At 40.1% G+C, this 12853-nt stretch overlaps 2 protein-coding genes across 2 annotated transcripts; both read left to right on the top strand.

Moving 5' to 3' along the window:
• The first annotated feature begins 1593 nt into the window (after window positions 1–1593).
• On the top strand, window positions 1594–2061 carry LOC123266051. Its single transcript, XM_044730081.1, has one exon. The coding sequence runs from the start codon at window positions 1594–1596 to the stop codon at window positions 2059–2061; it is 468 nt and encodes a 155-aa protein (XP_044586016.1).
• On the top strand, window positions 2061–2861 carry LOC123266050. The gene has a single exon (XM_044730080.1). It carries the CDS (start codon window positions 2061–2063, stop codon window positions 2859–2861), a length of 801 nt encoding a protein of 266 aa, XP_044586015.1.
• Window positions 2862–12853: the final 9992 nt, after the last annotated feature.

Here is a 12853-nt window from a genome sequence, read left to right as displayed (position 1 = left end):
GCTCAAATAACCCATAAATTGTATTTTTGAGCTCGAAGAGCTCAAAATCGTCATCGGTGCAATTTTAAGTGCCTAAGTATGGAATTAGCGGGAAGTTGCAGGGATGGCATTCAGGATCAACCGTTTTTCTCATTTTTTTCTTAATAGTCTTATGAACGTGGACTTGGCGCGATTTTTTTACAGTGAAACTGTTTTTTTTCAGATAAACATATTCGACTATGTCAAATAATTTCCCACCGGTACATACTACATGTCCAAGCAAAATATTGTACTTACATAATTACTTTTTTAGAAGATATTTCGAGGACGGACCTCGAAATATCATTTTTTCTGTATACAGCAATGAATCTGGTTCGAAAAATTCTAAAATTCAGTGAATCAAAAAAAAAAGTTTTGGTTACATCAGTATACTATGTATTACTAAACTAAGATTGCAGCAGTCAAAATATATATTTCAATAATGACAATACCGGTATAATTCTTACAGCAACACCAAGTTTTGTTTTGTGGCGGTCATGTGACCGCTGACATTAAAATTATTTAAAAATTAGTAAAAATTTAGTTAAAATTAAAATTATTTTTGTTAGACATTTAGGCTACAGTTAAGATTTGAAATTATAAAATGTAGTAAATTCAATAGAATAATTTAGTTGTAAACTTTCAGTTGTAATAGGATTAAGTTGTAAATATTTGTACATTTTAAGATCCGGAGCCTTTTCTCTCCGGCTTGTGGGTTTTTCCCATGAGTTTTTTCCCAACAACTTTCCTCAAACCTTTCCTGTTTATTACTCTTTTTTCTTTGTGCAATAAACCCAAGCGATAGAGGACCCGAGGTCAGCATGGCCAGCTGTACTCTCGGGCCCGCTGACGTCACGAAGGCTTATTGCCCCTTTGCACTTTTCTCACACTTTTCTATTTCCCGAAGATTTTCTTCGTGTCCCTTCGCAAATCTTCGGGGCCTTCTACCCCACTACTACCCTTTAAACTTCGACTCTGATACCCAAAGTGCAGTAGTGGACACCATTATTCCGACCTAACTCCCCGTCCTGAGTGCACGTGGCTCCGGGTGATATATTTCTGTCGTGAATCGTTACAATATACGTAGTAAATTAACCTCACGTTTACTTATTAACAGAACCTATCACCGTACCCATTAAAAATCCTAAAGTGGTGACCCCGTGAAAAAATACAGTGATTCTAGTGCGGTAATTCTGTTTAGTTAAATTCAATGTAGTTAATTAATTTATTTATTTACAAAAAATATAAAATTTTTTCCTTCTTTTCCTCTCCCGCGTATCGCTAAAATTTTTTTTTTTTTTTATCGTTCTTTTAGTGCAGTTTGAGTGAAAATTATAAAAATGACTAACGAAGAAAGAGAAGTAACCCCGCAGGCAACAAACCCCGAGGTCCACGCCACTACTTCATTCGCGCCGCAGCTACCCGAGTGCAAGAATGACGACGTGGAAATGTGATTCGCACTCGTCGAGGCAGTTTTTACAGCATCGCGAATAACTTCGGAGAAAACAAAATACGCGATGATTTTACCGAAGCTACCAGTTCCTGCGCCGCCTGCAACATTTAGCGGGCAAAAATATGTCAGAATCAACAGTGCGCGCCTTGTGGAAAGGACGTCTGCCGCGAGAGCTACAGGCTATCCTGGAGATCGTCAAAGATCAGCCACTCGAGAAAGCAGCGGAGATAGCGGACGCCTCCATCGTGCATATGCCGATCCGCCCCAGCCTAGCGGAGGTAAACCGAACAGCGCCGAAGCAAGAGGACTCCTTGGTGGAAGAGATGAGGAAGCTTAGTGCGGCATTTCACCAGGAAGTCGCTACGATGAAGAGGGAGATGGCAGCAGTGAGAGCAGGACGCGATCCGGTGCAGAACAATTCTAGTTCCCAGAAGCACAAGCAACGACGCTCCAGATCCCGCTCGCGTTCAAATTCAAGAAGTCAACGTCCCGCGGACTTGTGCTGGTATCACTGGAGATTCGATACCAAAGCCACTCGGTGTGCAACCCCTTGTGTTAAGTCCCCGGGAAACCAGCTGGGAGGTCGTTAATGACGGCAAACGACCAATGCCCGAAGAAATCACGCCGTCTATTCGTCTGGGACCGCTCGTCGAAAGTGCAATTCCTTGTGGATACCGGGGCAGACCTCTGCGTCTTCCCCCGACAACGACTCCGTGGCTCGCATGCAAAGTCCTCTTACGAACTTTCAGCAGCCAACGGCACCCCGATAGCAACATACGGGTTTGTCACGCTTTCGCTCAACTTGGGACTAAGACGCGACTTCACTTGGAGGTTCGTCATCGCAGACGTCTCCAAGCCAATCCTCGGCGCAGATTTTTTGGCTCACTACGGACTCTTGCCAGACCTGCAAAATAGCCAGCTGAACGACTCGACCACTCTGCTTACCTTCAAAGGAAAGGTGACCGAGTGCGAAGAACCAAGCATAAAAACGATCAGCGGGTCATCAATGTTTCACGATTTACTGCGAGAGTTCCCGGAGATCACACGCCCAGATGGCGCACCCCGGCAGGTAAAACATAATACTAAACATTACATTTTAACCACACCAGGGCCACCAGTCGCGCAAAAACCGCGACGGTTAGCTCCAGACAAACTTAGAGCAGCCCAAAAGGAGTTCAACAAGATGGTTCAGATGGGTATCGCCCGTCCAGGAAAAGGATCGTGGGCATCGCCTCTTCACATGGTTCCCAAGAAAGGGGACGACGAATGGCGAGCCTGCGGCGATTATCGCGCATTGAACGTGCGGACGTACGCAGACAAGTACGGAGTACGACATATCCAGGATTTCTCTCAACATCTGGCGGGTAAGAAATTTTTTTCAAATAAATAATAGTTTAAAAAAACTAAAAACACGCTTTTTATAGAAAACCAAACTAAAAAATAGAAAATAAATTTTAATAAATTTAAATTAAGAATAGTGTTAAAAATTTCAATAAATATAAATTAATAATAGTGTAAATAAAAAAATGTATTTTATTTTAAAAAAAGCGTGGGGTGCTTTTTAAGATATCAAAATGATAATCACTCTACTCATATCTGTCAATAAAATATTTATAACTATTGACACCATGCACCCCACGCTTTTTAAAATAAAATACATTTTTTATTTACACTATTATTAATTTATATTTATTGAAATTTTTAACACTATTCTTAATTTAAATTTATTAAAATTTATTTTCTATTTTTAGTTTGGTTTTCTATAAAAGCGTGTTTTTAGTTTTTAAACTATTATTTATTTTTACTTTTAGTTTGGTTTATTTATAAAAGCGTGATTTTTTAGTTTTTTTAAACTATTATTTGTTGATTATCAAAAATATTCAGGCGCGCAAATTACCCACGGAGAGTTACATACTGACAAACTGACATACAAGTGAAGCTAATATAAAGCGCGTAAAAAACCTACGGAGGAAAACACCTGGTTTCGAAATATAACTTCGGGATGGTCATCAGAGGATTCCGGGTTGATGTACGGGTTTATCTGTGCCATTCTCGATGAAAACCTACGGAGGAAAACACCTGGTTTCGAGATATAACTTCGGGATGGTCATCAGAGGATTCCGGGTTGATGTATGGGTTTATCTGTGCCATTCCCGATGAAAACCTACGGAGGAAAACACCTGGTTTCGAGATATAACTTCGGGATGGTCATCAGAGGATTCCGGGTTGATGTACGGGTTTATCTGTGCCATTCCCGATGAAAACCTACGGAAGGAAACACCTGGTTTCGAGATATAACTTCGGGATGGTCATCAGAGGATTCCGGGTTGATGTACGGGTTTATCTGTGCCATTCCCGATGAAAACCTACGGAGGAAAACACCTGGTTTCGAGATATAACTTCGGGATGGTCATCAGAGGATTCCGGGTTGATGTACGGGTTTATCTGTGCCATTCCCGATGAAAACCTACGGAGGAAAACACCTGGTTTCGAAATATAACTTCGGGATGGTCATCAGAGGATTCCGGGTTGATGAACGGGTTTATCTGTGCCATTCCCGATGAAAACCTACGGAGGAAAACACCTGGTTTCGAGATATAACTGTAACGTCCACGTTTTCCAAAAAATTATAAAAATAAAATAATTTATTTAATTGTCCCCGGCTCGAAATTTGCTCGCCGGAGTCCAGGGTCATAAACGGGGATTACATTATCAATAACAAAATAATAAACAAAACACTTTATTTTAAATCAATCAAAGAAAAAAAGAAAAACCTCTTTATTGGCCTGATCATGTTAATAAACGATATAAACAATATAAACAAATTAAACAATATAAACAATATGTTAGAACACTCTTCTCACACATACTCTCACTCACCGTGAGCGTCAAAATCGCGAACTAAACTTCAAAAGCTGATTCCCCGCTTCCCCAGGAGACTAGCCGTCACCCCTGGGCCTAAACCTCTACCCCGAGAGCGAATGGAGAGTGTCCTCTTCGCCCCCACCTACACGGCTTATGATCACCTACCGTACCTCAGCTGAAGGCTTTGGCACGGGGAGAAGCACTTTCATCCGGTCGGTTCATGATACTTACCTGAGCCTTGGTCAGACTCCAGGTAGAGTATCATCCTCTGGAATTACTTGGTGAAGAGTATTCGCCCGAGTAATTCTCCCGAGAAAGAACTGCTTGCTTTATCGAGCCAAATTTTGGCGTTTATCATTTTTTGCCTAACTCTCTTGTAACGAAAAGGAAGAGTCGTTTTAGACACCTATCCGGTGTTCTCGTACTAGCATTCAAAAATAATTATTTATTATTTTAATCGTAATTTCCTTCATTTTCCATCCATTCGTCTCGCCAAATTCTAAGTTTTTATTTTCGAAACTCAAGTCTTTATTATTTTAATCGCAATTTTCTTCATTCTCTATCCATTCGTTTCGTCAAATTCACAATTCTTTATTATTTTAATCGCAATTTCCTTCATTATATATCCATTCGTTGATTTTTCCATACTAAATTGTCTTCGGGACTTATAAAATTTTCGCTTACCTAATTTATTTCTTACAAAATAATAATCGTCATTTCTTTCATTTTATATCCATTCATCACTTTCCCATACTAAATCTTGTTCGGAACTTAGAATAATTTTCCCAGTCTTTTAATTTCTTTTACAATTAATTCGCTCGGCTTCGTAATAATTTCTCACACGCTTATTTTCTTAATTTAATCATACCTTCGGTAACAATAACATAAAATTATTAGCTAAATAAATACAATAATTAAATAATAATCGCCGCACTAATAACAATAATTGTTTCTATTAATTTTTAAGTAATTAACAACGAATAAACTAAAATACTCAATTACAAAAAGTAAAATCTGGGTCATACCCCTCTTTCCTCGGAAAGAAAAGTGGTGAACTTGGTTTGCCACTTTTCTTTTGGTCCATTCTTCTCCCTTTCTGAAGTTCAGTAAACATCTTGTTGGTCTTTGACATCTCCATGGTGGTGAAAACGACAAAAACGCTATAAATGGCTTTCGCACGCCATGTCATTCAGCTTACAAACAAAAAATAATTTTCTTTTCACGTTTTCAGGTCAATAAACAGGCTCGGTACTAGTAAACTATGTAACTAAACAGACTCTCGAATTTAAATTTGGTATCTTTTGAAACTTGGGGTCTTTACTCGGTTTTACGCGGATCTTCTTTCGGTGTCCTCATCGCTGAGTCTGGTTCACAATCGGGACCTCGGATGGATCTTCCTCACGGTTATTCTACGGTGATGCGTCGTGGTTCAAGTTCTGCTCATACTCGGCTTCGGATTCAACTTCAGGTGCCTGCCCACGTAGTGGCACACAGGACTTTTACAGGTGCCTGCCCACATAGTGGCACACAGGACTTTTAGGTGCCTGCCCACATAGTGGCACACAGGACTTTTTCAGGTGCCTGCCCACATAGTGGCACACAGGACTTTTACTGGTGCCTGCCCACATAGTGGCACACAGGACTTTCTCAGGTTCTGATTTCAACGAGTTCCTCAACTTCGTAGCTATTTCAGTGACTGGTAATTCTTGATGACGGTGACTCCTACCTCCAGGGCATGGTCTCATCTTTGAATTGCTCAGAACACTGCGGACACTTAGATTTCGGTACTGGTTTACATCAGAGATTCAAGGTTCTAGTTTCATCCTTCATCCGGTTGAACGACTTCTTTTCGACAACACATTCACATCCCGGCTAATCGCGTTTTGGAACGATTTTTTTTTTGTCTCGTTCCCCAAGTTCCAAAAGATTTACAATAATATGAATTTACGATAAGTCATCTTTAACTACACTACGTGGCCCGTTACCAAAAATTAATCCTGTCCCTGTTCGAGCGCCATCTGTAACGTCCACGTTTTCCAAAAAATTATAAAAATAAAATAATTTATTTAATTGTCCCCGGCTCGAAATTTGCTCGCCGGAGTCCAGGGTCATAAACGGGGATTACATTATCAATAACAAAATAATAAACAAAACACTTTATTTTAAATCAATCAAAGAAAAAAAGAAAAACCTCTTTATTGGCCTGATCATGTTAATAAACGATATAAACAATATAAACAAATTAAACAATATAAACAATATGTTAGAACACTCTTCTCACACATACTCTCACTCACCGTGAGCGTCAAAATCGCGAACTAAACTTCAAAAGCTGATTCCCCGCTTCCCCAGGAGACTAGCCGTCACCCCTGGGCCTAAACCTCTACCCCGAGAGCGAATGGAGAGTGTCCTCTTCGCCCCCACCTACACGGCTTATGATCACCTACCGTACCTCAGCTGAAGGCTTTGGCACGGGGAGAAGCACTTTCATCCGGTCGGTTCATGATACTTACCTGAGCCTTGGTCAGACTCAAGGTAGAGTATCATCCTCTGGAATTACTTGGTGAAGAGTATTCGCCCGAGTAATTCTCCCGAGAAAGAACTGCTTGCTTTATCGAGCCAAATTTTGGCGTTTATCATTTTTTGCCTAACTCTCTTGTAACGAAAAGGAAGAGTCGTTTTAGACACCTATCCGGTGTTCTCGTACTAGCATTCAAAAATAATTATTTATTATTTTAATCGTAATTTCCTTCATTTTCCATCCATTCGTCTCGCCAAATTCTAAGTTTTTATTTTCGAAACTCAAGTCTTTATTATTTTAATCGCAATTTTCTTCATTCTCTATCCATTCGTTTCGTCAAATTCACAATTCTTTATTATTTTAATCGCAATTTCCTTCATTATATATCCATTCGTTGATTTTTCCATACTAAATTGTCTTCGGGACTTATAAAATTTTCGCTTACCTAATTTATTTCTTACAAAATAATAATCGTCATTTCTTTCATTTTATATCCATTCATCACTTTCCCATACTAAATCTTGTTCGGAACTTAGAATAATTTTCCCAGTCTTTTAATTTCTTTTACAATTAATTCGCTCGGCTTCGTAATAATTTCTCACACGCTTATTTTCTTAATTTAATCATACCTTCGGTAACAATAACATAAAATTATTAGCTAAATAAATACAATAATTAAATAATAATCGCCGCACTAATAACAATAATTGTTTCTATTAATTTTTAAGTAATTAACAACGAATAAACTAAAATACTCAATTACAAAAAGTAAAATCTGGGTCATATAACTTCGGCATGGTCATCAGAGGATTCCGGGTTGATGTACGGGTTTATCTGTGCCATTCCCGATGAAAACCTACGGAGGAAAACACCTGGTTTCGAAATATAACTTCGGGATGGTCATCAGAGGATTCCGGGTTGATGTACGGGTTTATCTGTGCCATTCCCGATGAAAACCTACGGAGGAAAACACCTGGTTTCGAGATATAACTTCGGGATGGTCATCAGAGGATGACTAGGAAGGTCATCACCTGGGTTCTAGGTTGATAATAATCAAAATTTAAATAATATCATTATGGTAGTCTCTTTATGCGAAGGAGAGTTACATACTGACAAACTGACAAACTGACAAACTGACAAACTGACAAACTGACAAACTGACAAACTGACAAACTGACAAACTGACAAACTGACAAACTGACATACAAGTGAAGCTAATAAAAAGCGTGTAAAATAGATAGATCCAGGGCATACACCCAGATACCCATGGCAGAAGAAGACATTCCGAAGACAGCCATCATCACACCATTTGGACTGTTTGAGTTCTTATACATGACCTTCGGATTACGCAATGCAGCTCAGACCTTCCAGCGCTTCATCGACGAGGTACTACAGGGTCTGGATTTTGTCTTCGCATACATCGATGACATCCTCATCACATCAGAAACACTCGAGGAGCACATGAAGCATCTCCGCATCGTTTTTGAGCGATTTAAAAAATACGGACTGGTGGTAAATACAAGTAAGTGTGTATTTGGACAATCACAAATTGAATTTCTCGGTTATTTAGTATCCAGCGCAGGTACGCAGCCACTTCCTGAGAAGGTCGAGGCAATAAAGGCTTTTAAACTGCCCGATACAGCAAAGAAACTCCGAGGATTTTTGGGTATGATTAATTTTTATCGCAGATTTATACCCAAAGCTGCTGCAGTCCAGGCACCTTTAAACAATCTACTCCAGGGTAACATTAAAGGAAACGCACTGGTACCCTGGAACCCTGAAGCAATAAAGGCTTTTGAAGCATGCAAGGACAGCCTCGCTGAAGCTACCTTGCTAGCTCATCCAGAATCAGATGCTCCACTGGCGATTTTCACCGACGCATCTGACTTTGCCATCGGAGCAGTTCTCCAGCAACAAGTCAAAGGATAATGGCAACCTCTGGATTTTTTCTCAAAGAAATTAAGCCCAACCGAGCAGAAATATGGAGCATACGATCGGGAACTTTTGGCTATCTACCAAGCAGTCAAACACTTCAGACACATGGTCGAGGCAAGGCAATTCACGATCTACACAGATCACAAGCCGATTACCTTTGCCCTTCACAAAAAGTCAAGCCAATGTTCACCGCGCCAATTTCGCTATTTAGACTTCATCAGTCAGTTCTCGAAGGACATCCGCCACATCCCAGGTCCAGACAATGTCGTAGCCGACGCCTTATCCCGGATCGAAGAGCTAGAAGCCACGATTGATTACCCGGCTCTTGCGGAGTCTCAAAAAGACGATGAAGAACTACGAGAGTTTATACAAGGTAACAATAACTCAGCATTACAAATAAAAAAGATGTTAATTCCAGGTACAGACGTTTTCATTTTCTGCGACGTTTCAACACCGGTAGCACGCCCATTCATCACGACTCCATTTAGAAAAGTCGCCTTCAATGCAGTGCACCGTTTATCGCATCCTGGTGCGAACGCGACAGTCAAACTCATAACACAGCGTTATGTCTGGCCGTCGATTAAAGCAGACTGCAAGCAATGGGCTCGGCAGTGTATCCAGTGCCAACGTTCAAAGGTATCAAGGCACGTCTCAGCACCCATTGGATCTTTTGCGCCGCCATCTACGAGGTTCGAGCATGTCCACTTGGACATTGTCATCATGTCAACATCGGAAGGATGCAGGTATTGTCTCACTATGGTAGACCGTTTTACGCGGTGGCCAGAAGTTGTACCATTACAGGATCAAGAAGCTGCAACAGTAGCACGTGCGTTCTACGAAACCTGGATCGTCAGATTTGGGACTCCGCTAAGAGTTACCACGGACCAGGGCAGACAATTCGAAGCAAATTTGTTCAGACAACTTAACCGGTTGGCTGGCACGAACCACTTCAGAACGACAGCGTATCATCCAGCTGCGAATGGCATGGTCGAGCGTTTCCATCGACAGTTAAAAGCTGCAATCAAGTGTCATGAGAACGAGCGTTGGACAGAAGTTTTACCAACAGTTCTACTAGGAATCAGAGCAGCTTGGAAAGAAGACCTTCAAGCAACAGCGGCAGAGATGGTCTACGGACAGCCACTGCGAATTCCAGGAGAGTTCCTAGTGTCGCAAGCGAGGCACGAGGAAGATGACAACGCAGCTGAGTGGGTCAAGAGTCTTCGAAAACAGTTCACCAGTCTGCGTCCAGTTCCAGGCTCACGCCATGGTGGTAAGAAAACATTTATTTTTAAAGATCTTGCTACTTCTGCGCAGGTTTTCGTCCGTCACGATGGTCCCAAGGCGCCATTACAAAGCCCATATGAAGGACCGTTCAAGGTAATCAAGTGCAAGGAGCGAACGTTCGTGATACACGTAAGAGGTCACGACGTAACCGTTTCAATCGACCGACTCAAACCAGACTCATACGTGATGGCGGATTCTTCCGACGAGCCAGAACCAGGTCCATTATCTGCAGACCAACCACCAGTGGACTACCCAGCTCCGTCCACACCAGAGCTGGTAGACCCAGCACCAGACGAGCCAACGGTGTTTAGCCCGTCGACACCATCAGCAACGCCAAGCACGCACAGTAGCGGCCATCAGCCGCCAACCCAAGGACTTCCAGAAGAAGACGCGTGGCATACGCGAACAGGAAGACGTGTCCGCTTCCCGGACCGCCTTCAGGGTGGTTTTTCGTGAACTCATTCACTGGTAGGGGGGTGATGTGGCGGTCATGTGACCGCTGACATTAAAATTATTTAAAAATTAGTAAAAATTTAGTTAAAATTAAAATTATTTTTGTTAGACATTTAGGCTACAGTTAAGATTTGAAATTGTAAAATGTAGTAAATTCAATAGAATAATTTAGTTGTAAACTTTCAGTTGTAATAGGATTAAGTTGTAAATATTTGTACATTTTAAGATCCGGAGCCTTTTCTCTCCGGCTTGTGGGTTTTTCCCATGAGTTTTTTCCCAACAACTTTCCTCAAACCTTTCCTGTTTATTACTCTTTTTTCTATGTGCAATAAACCCAAGCGATAGAGGACCCGAGGTCAGCATGGCCAGCTGTACTCTCGGGCCCGCTGACGTCACGAAGGCTTATTGCCCCTTTGCACTTTTCTCACACTTTTCTATTTCCCGAAGATTTTCTTCGTGTCCCTTCGCAAATCTTCGGGGCCTTCTACCCCACTACTACCCTTTAAACTTCGACTCTGATACCCAAAGTGCAGTAGTGGACACCATTATTCCGACCTAACTCCCCGTCCTGAGTGCACGTGGCTCCGGGTGATATATTTCTGTCGTGAATCGTTACAATATACGTAGTAAATTAACCTCACGTTTACTTATTAACAGAACCTATCACCGTACCCATTAAAAATCCTAAAGTTTCAAGATTAACACTATGTAATTGAGCAGTGCCTATAATAATTCATCGCTACTATATATATTATATACTTAGATTTCGCTAATATTAGTTTATGTGAAGTTTTCAATAACACTACTTGTTCAGTGACCAGGTCCAGCCGCAATGAAGTCGCCCCTGGGGGACTCCCAATTTCACGAGCCGCACCTGTCAACCGCTAGTTTCCGTTTAAACTAAACGCCTGCGCAAATCTGAGCTTGACCGATCACGCCATGTCTCGAAGCTGTGATTGGCTGATCGCTCCGCAGACATGCGCAATCAGCCTCCTTCCCCAAGTCGACGAGGAAGAAGACGTATTATTATTATTCTTTCGCTTCACCGCCATTGAGTCTAACGCTTCGCTATCCCGCTAAATTAATTCGCTTAAGTTATAAAATTCCGCTTTTTCGCTTAATTGATTATTAATCCGTTTTAATAAATTGTTATTAATTATTCTTGAGTTTGTTACAGATAATTTGAGTTATTTGTGCAGTAATTCACCGCTTTCTCAGTGCCAGCTGTGTGTTCAACCACATATCAACCGGCTTCGCTACTATTCACGCAGTGCTTTATTTATCCGCTTTTATTTAAACAATCCGCGAACTAACATATTAAATATAACTTGTATTTAGTGTAATTAAATTTATAGTGTTTATTTTAATAATAATTTACGCGTTTTAATTGAGATATCCAGACAAAAACCTGATCCTCCGCTTTCCCGCATTTTCAGCATTTTACACTACTAGTCAGTAAATTAACATTAGAATTATTGAATTTTGAGTCTTACTCAATATTTTGGTTATAGCTAAGCCAAATATTGTGATTACCAGAATGCAGATGTTGATTATCGTAATTTGTATAATTCTGTGCAAAGTTCTCCTATTGATAGCAGAGTCATACGAGTCTTGTAATCAGCACAATAAATATTGTTCATGAAAAAATATGTTCTTTATGATAAGGGCATTTCAGTGTAATTTTACAAATGACTTGGAAAGAAATATTGAAAAAATTCCTCGGAAAATCTTCAGTGGTTATATGGAAAATATATTACCAGTCATTACACTAAACAAATGAATTTCATCATACAATACAAATTTTCCCAATGACTTTCACTCTTGATATTTGCAAAAAACTTCAACAAATTTCATCAAAAAATTCATTACAAACTTCATTTTTGCCACTAACTAGGGTTAAAGATCCAATTAGTGACACTTTTTCTTATTTTGTAAAAAATGTTCTACTTGAAATTAAAATTAAAGATGTTTGTGATTTAGAATTCTCAAAGATGAGAATCAAAATAGTCATAATTCATAACAGAAATTAATAATAAAGTTAATTCAATAAGTAGCAAAATTAATTAAAATGTCACTAATTGGGTCTTTTACCTTATTGTGTTTGTATAAATGCGTTCTTAAGAAGATATTCCGAGAACGGATCTAAAAATATAAAAATATCTATTTTCTTATTTGAAATGTTGCCTCTGATTCGAAAAATATTCAGAAATTGGACTGGTTGACTTCCGCAACATTAAGAATAAATTGTTGAAAAATTTCATAAAACACTCAATATCAGAGAGCAAGTTTTTCCTTATCTGTAAGATTTCTCAAGACACATGAAT

Source organism: Cotesia glomerata, linkage group LG5 (assembly GCF_020080835.1).
Source record: "Cotesia glomerata isolate CgM1 linkage group LG5, MPM_Cglom_v2.3, whole genome shotgun sequence".
In the NCBI taxonomy this organism is placed as follows: Eukaryota; Metazoa; Arthropoda; class Insecta; order Hymenoptera; family Braconidae; genus Cotesia; species Cotesia glomerata.
Note: the sequence above shows the minus strand (reverse complement) of the source record. Positions and strands in the feature narration are given on the sequence as shown.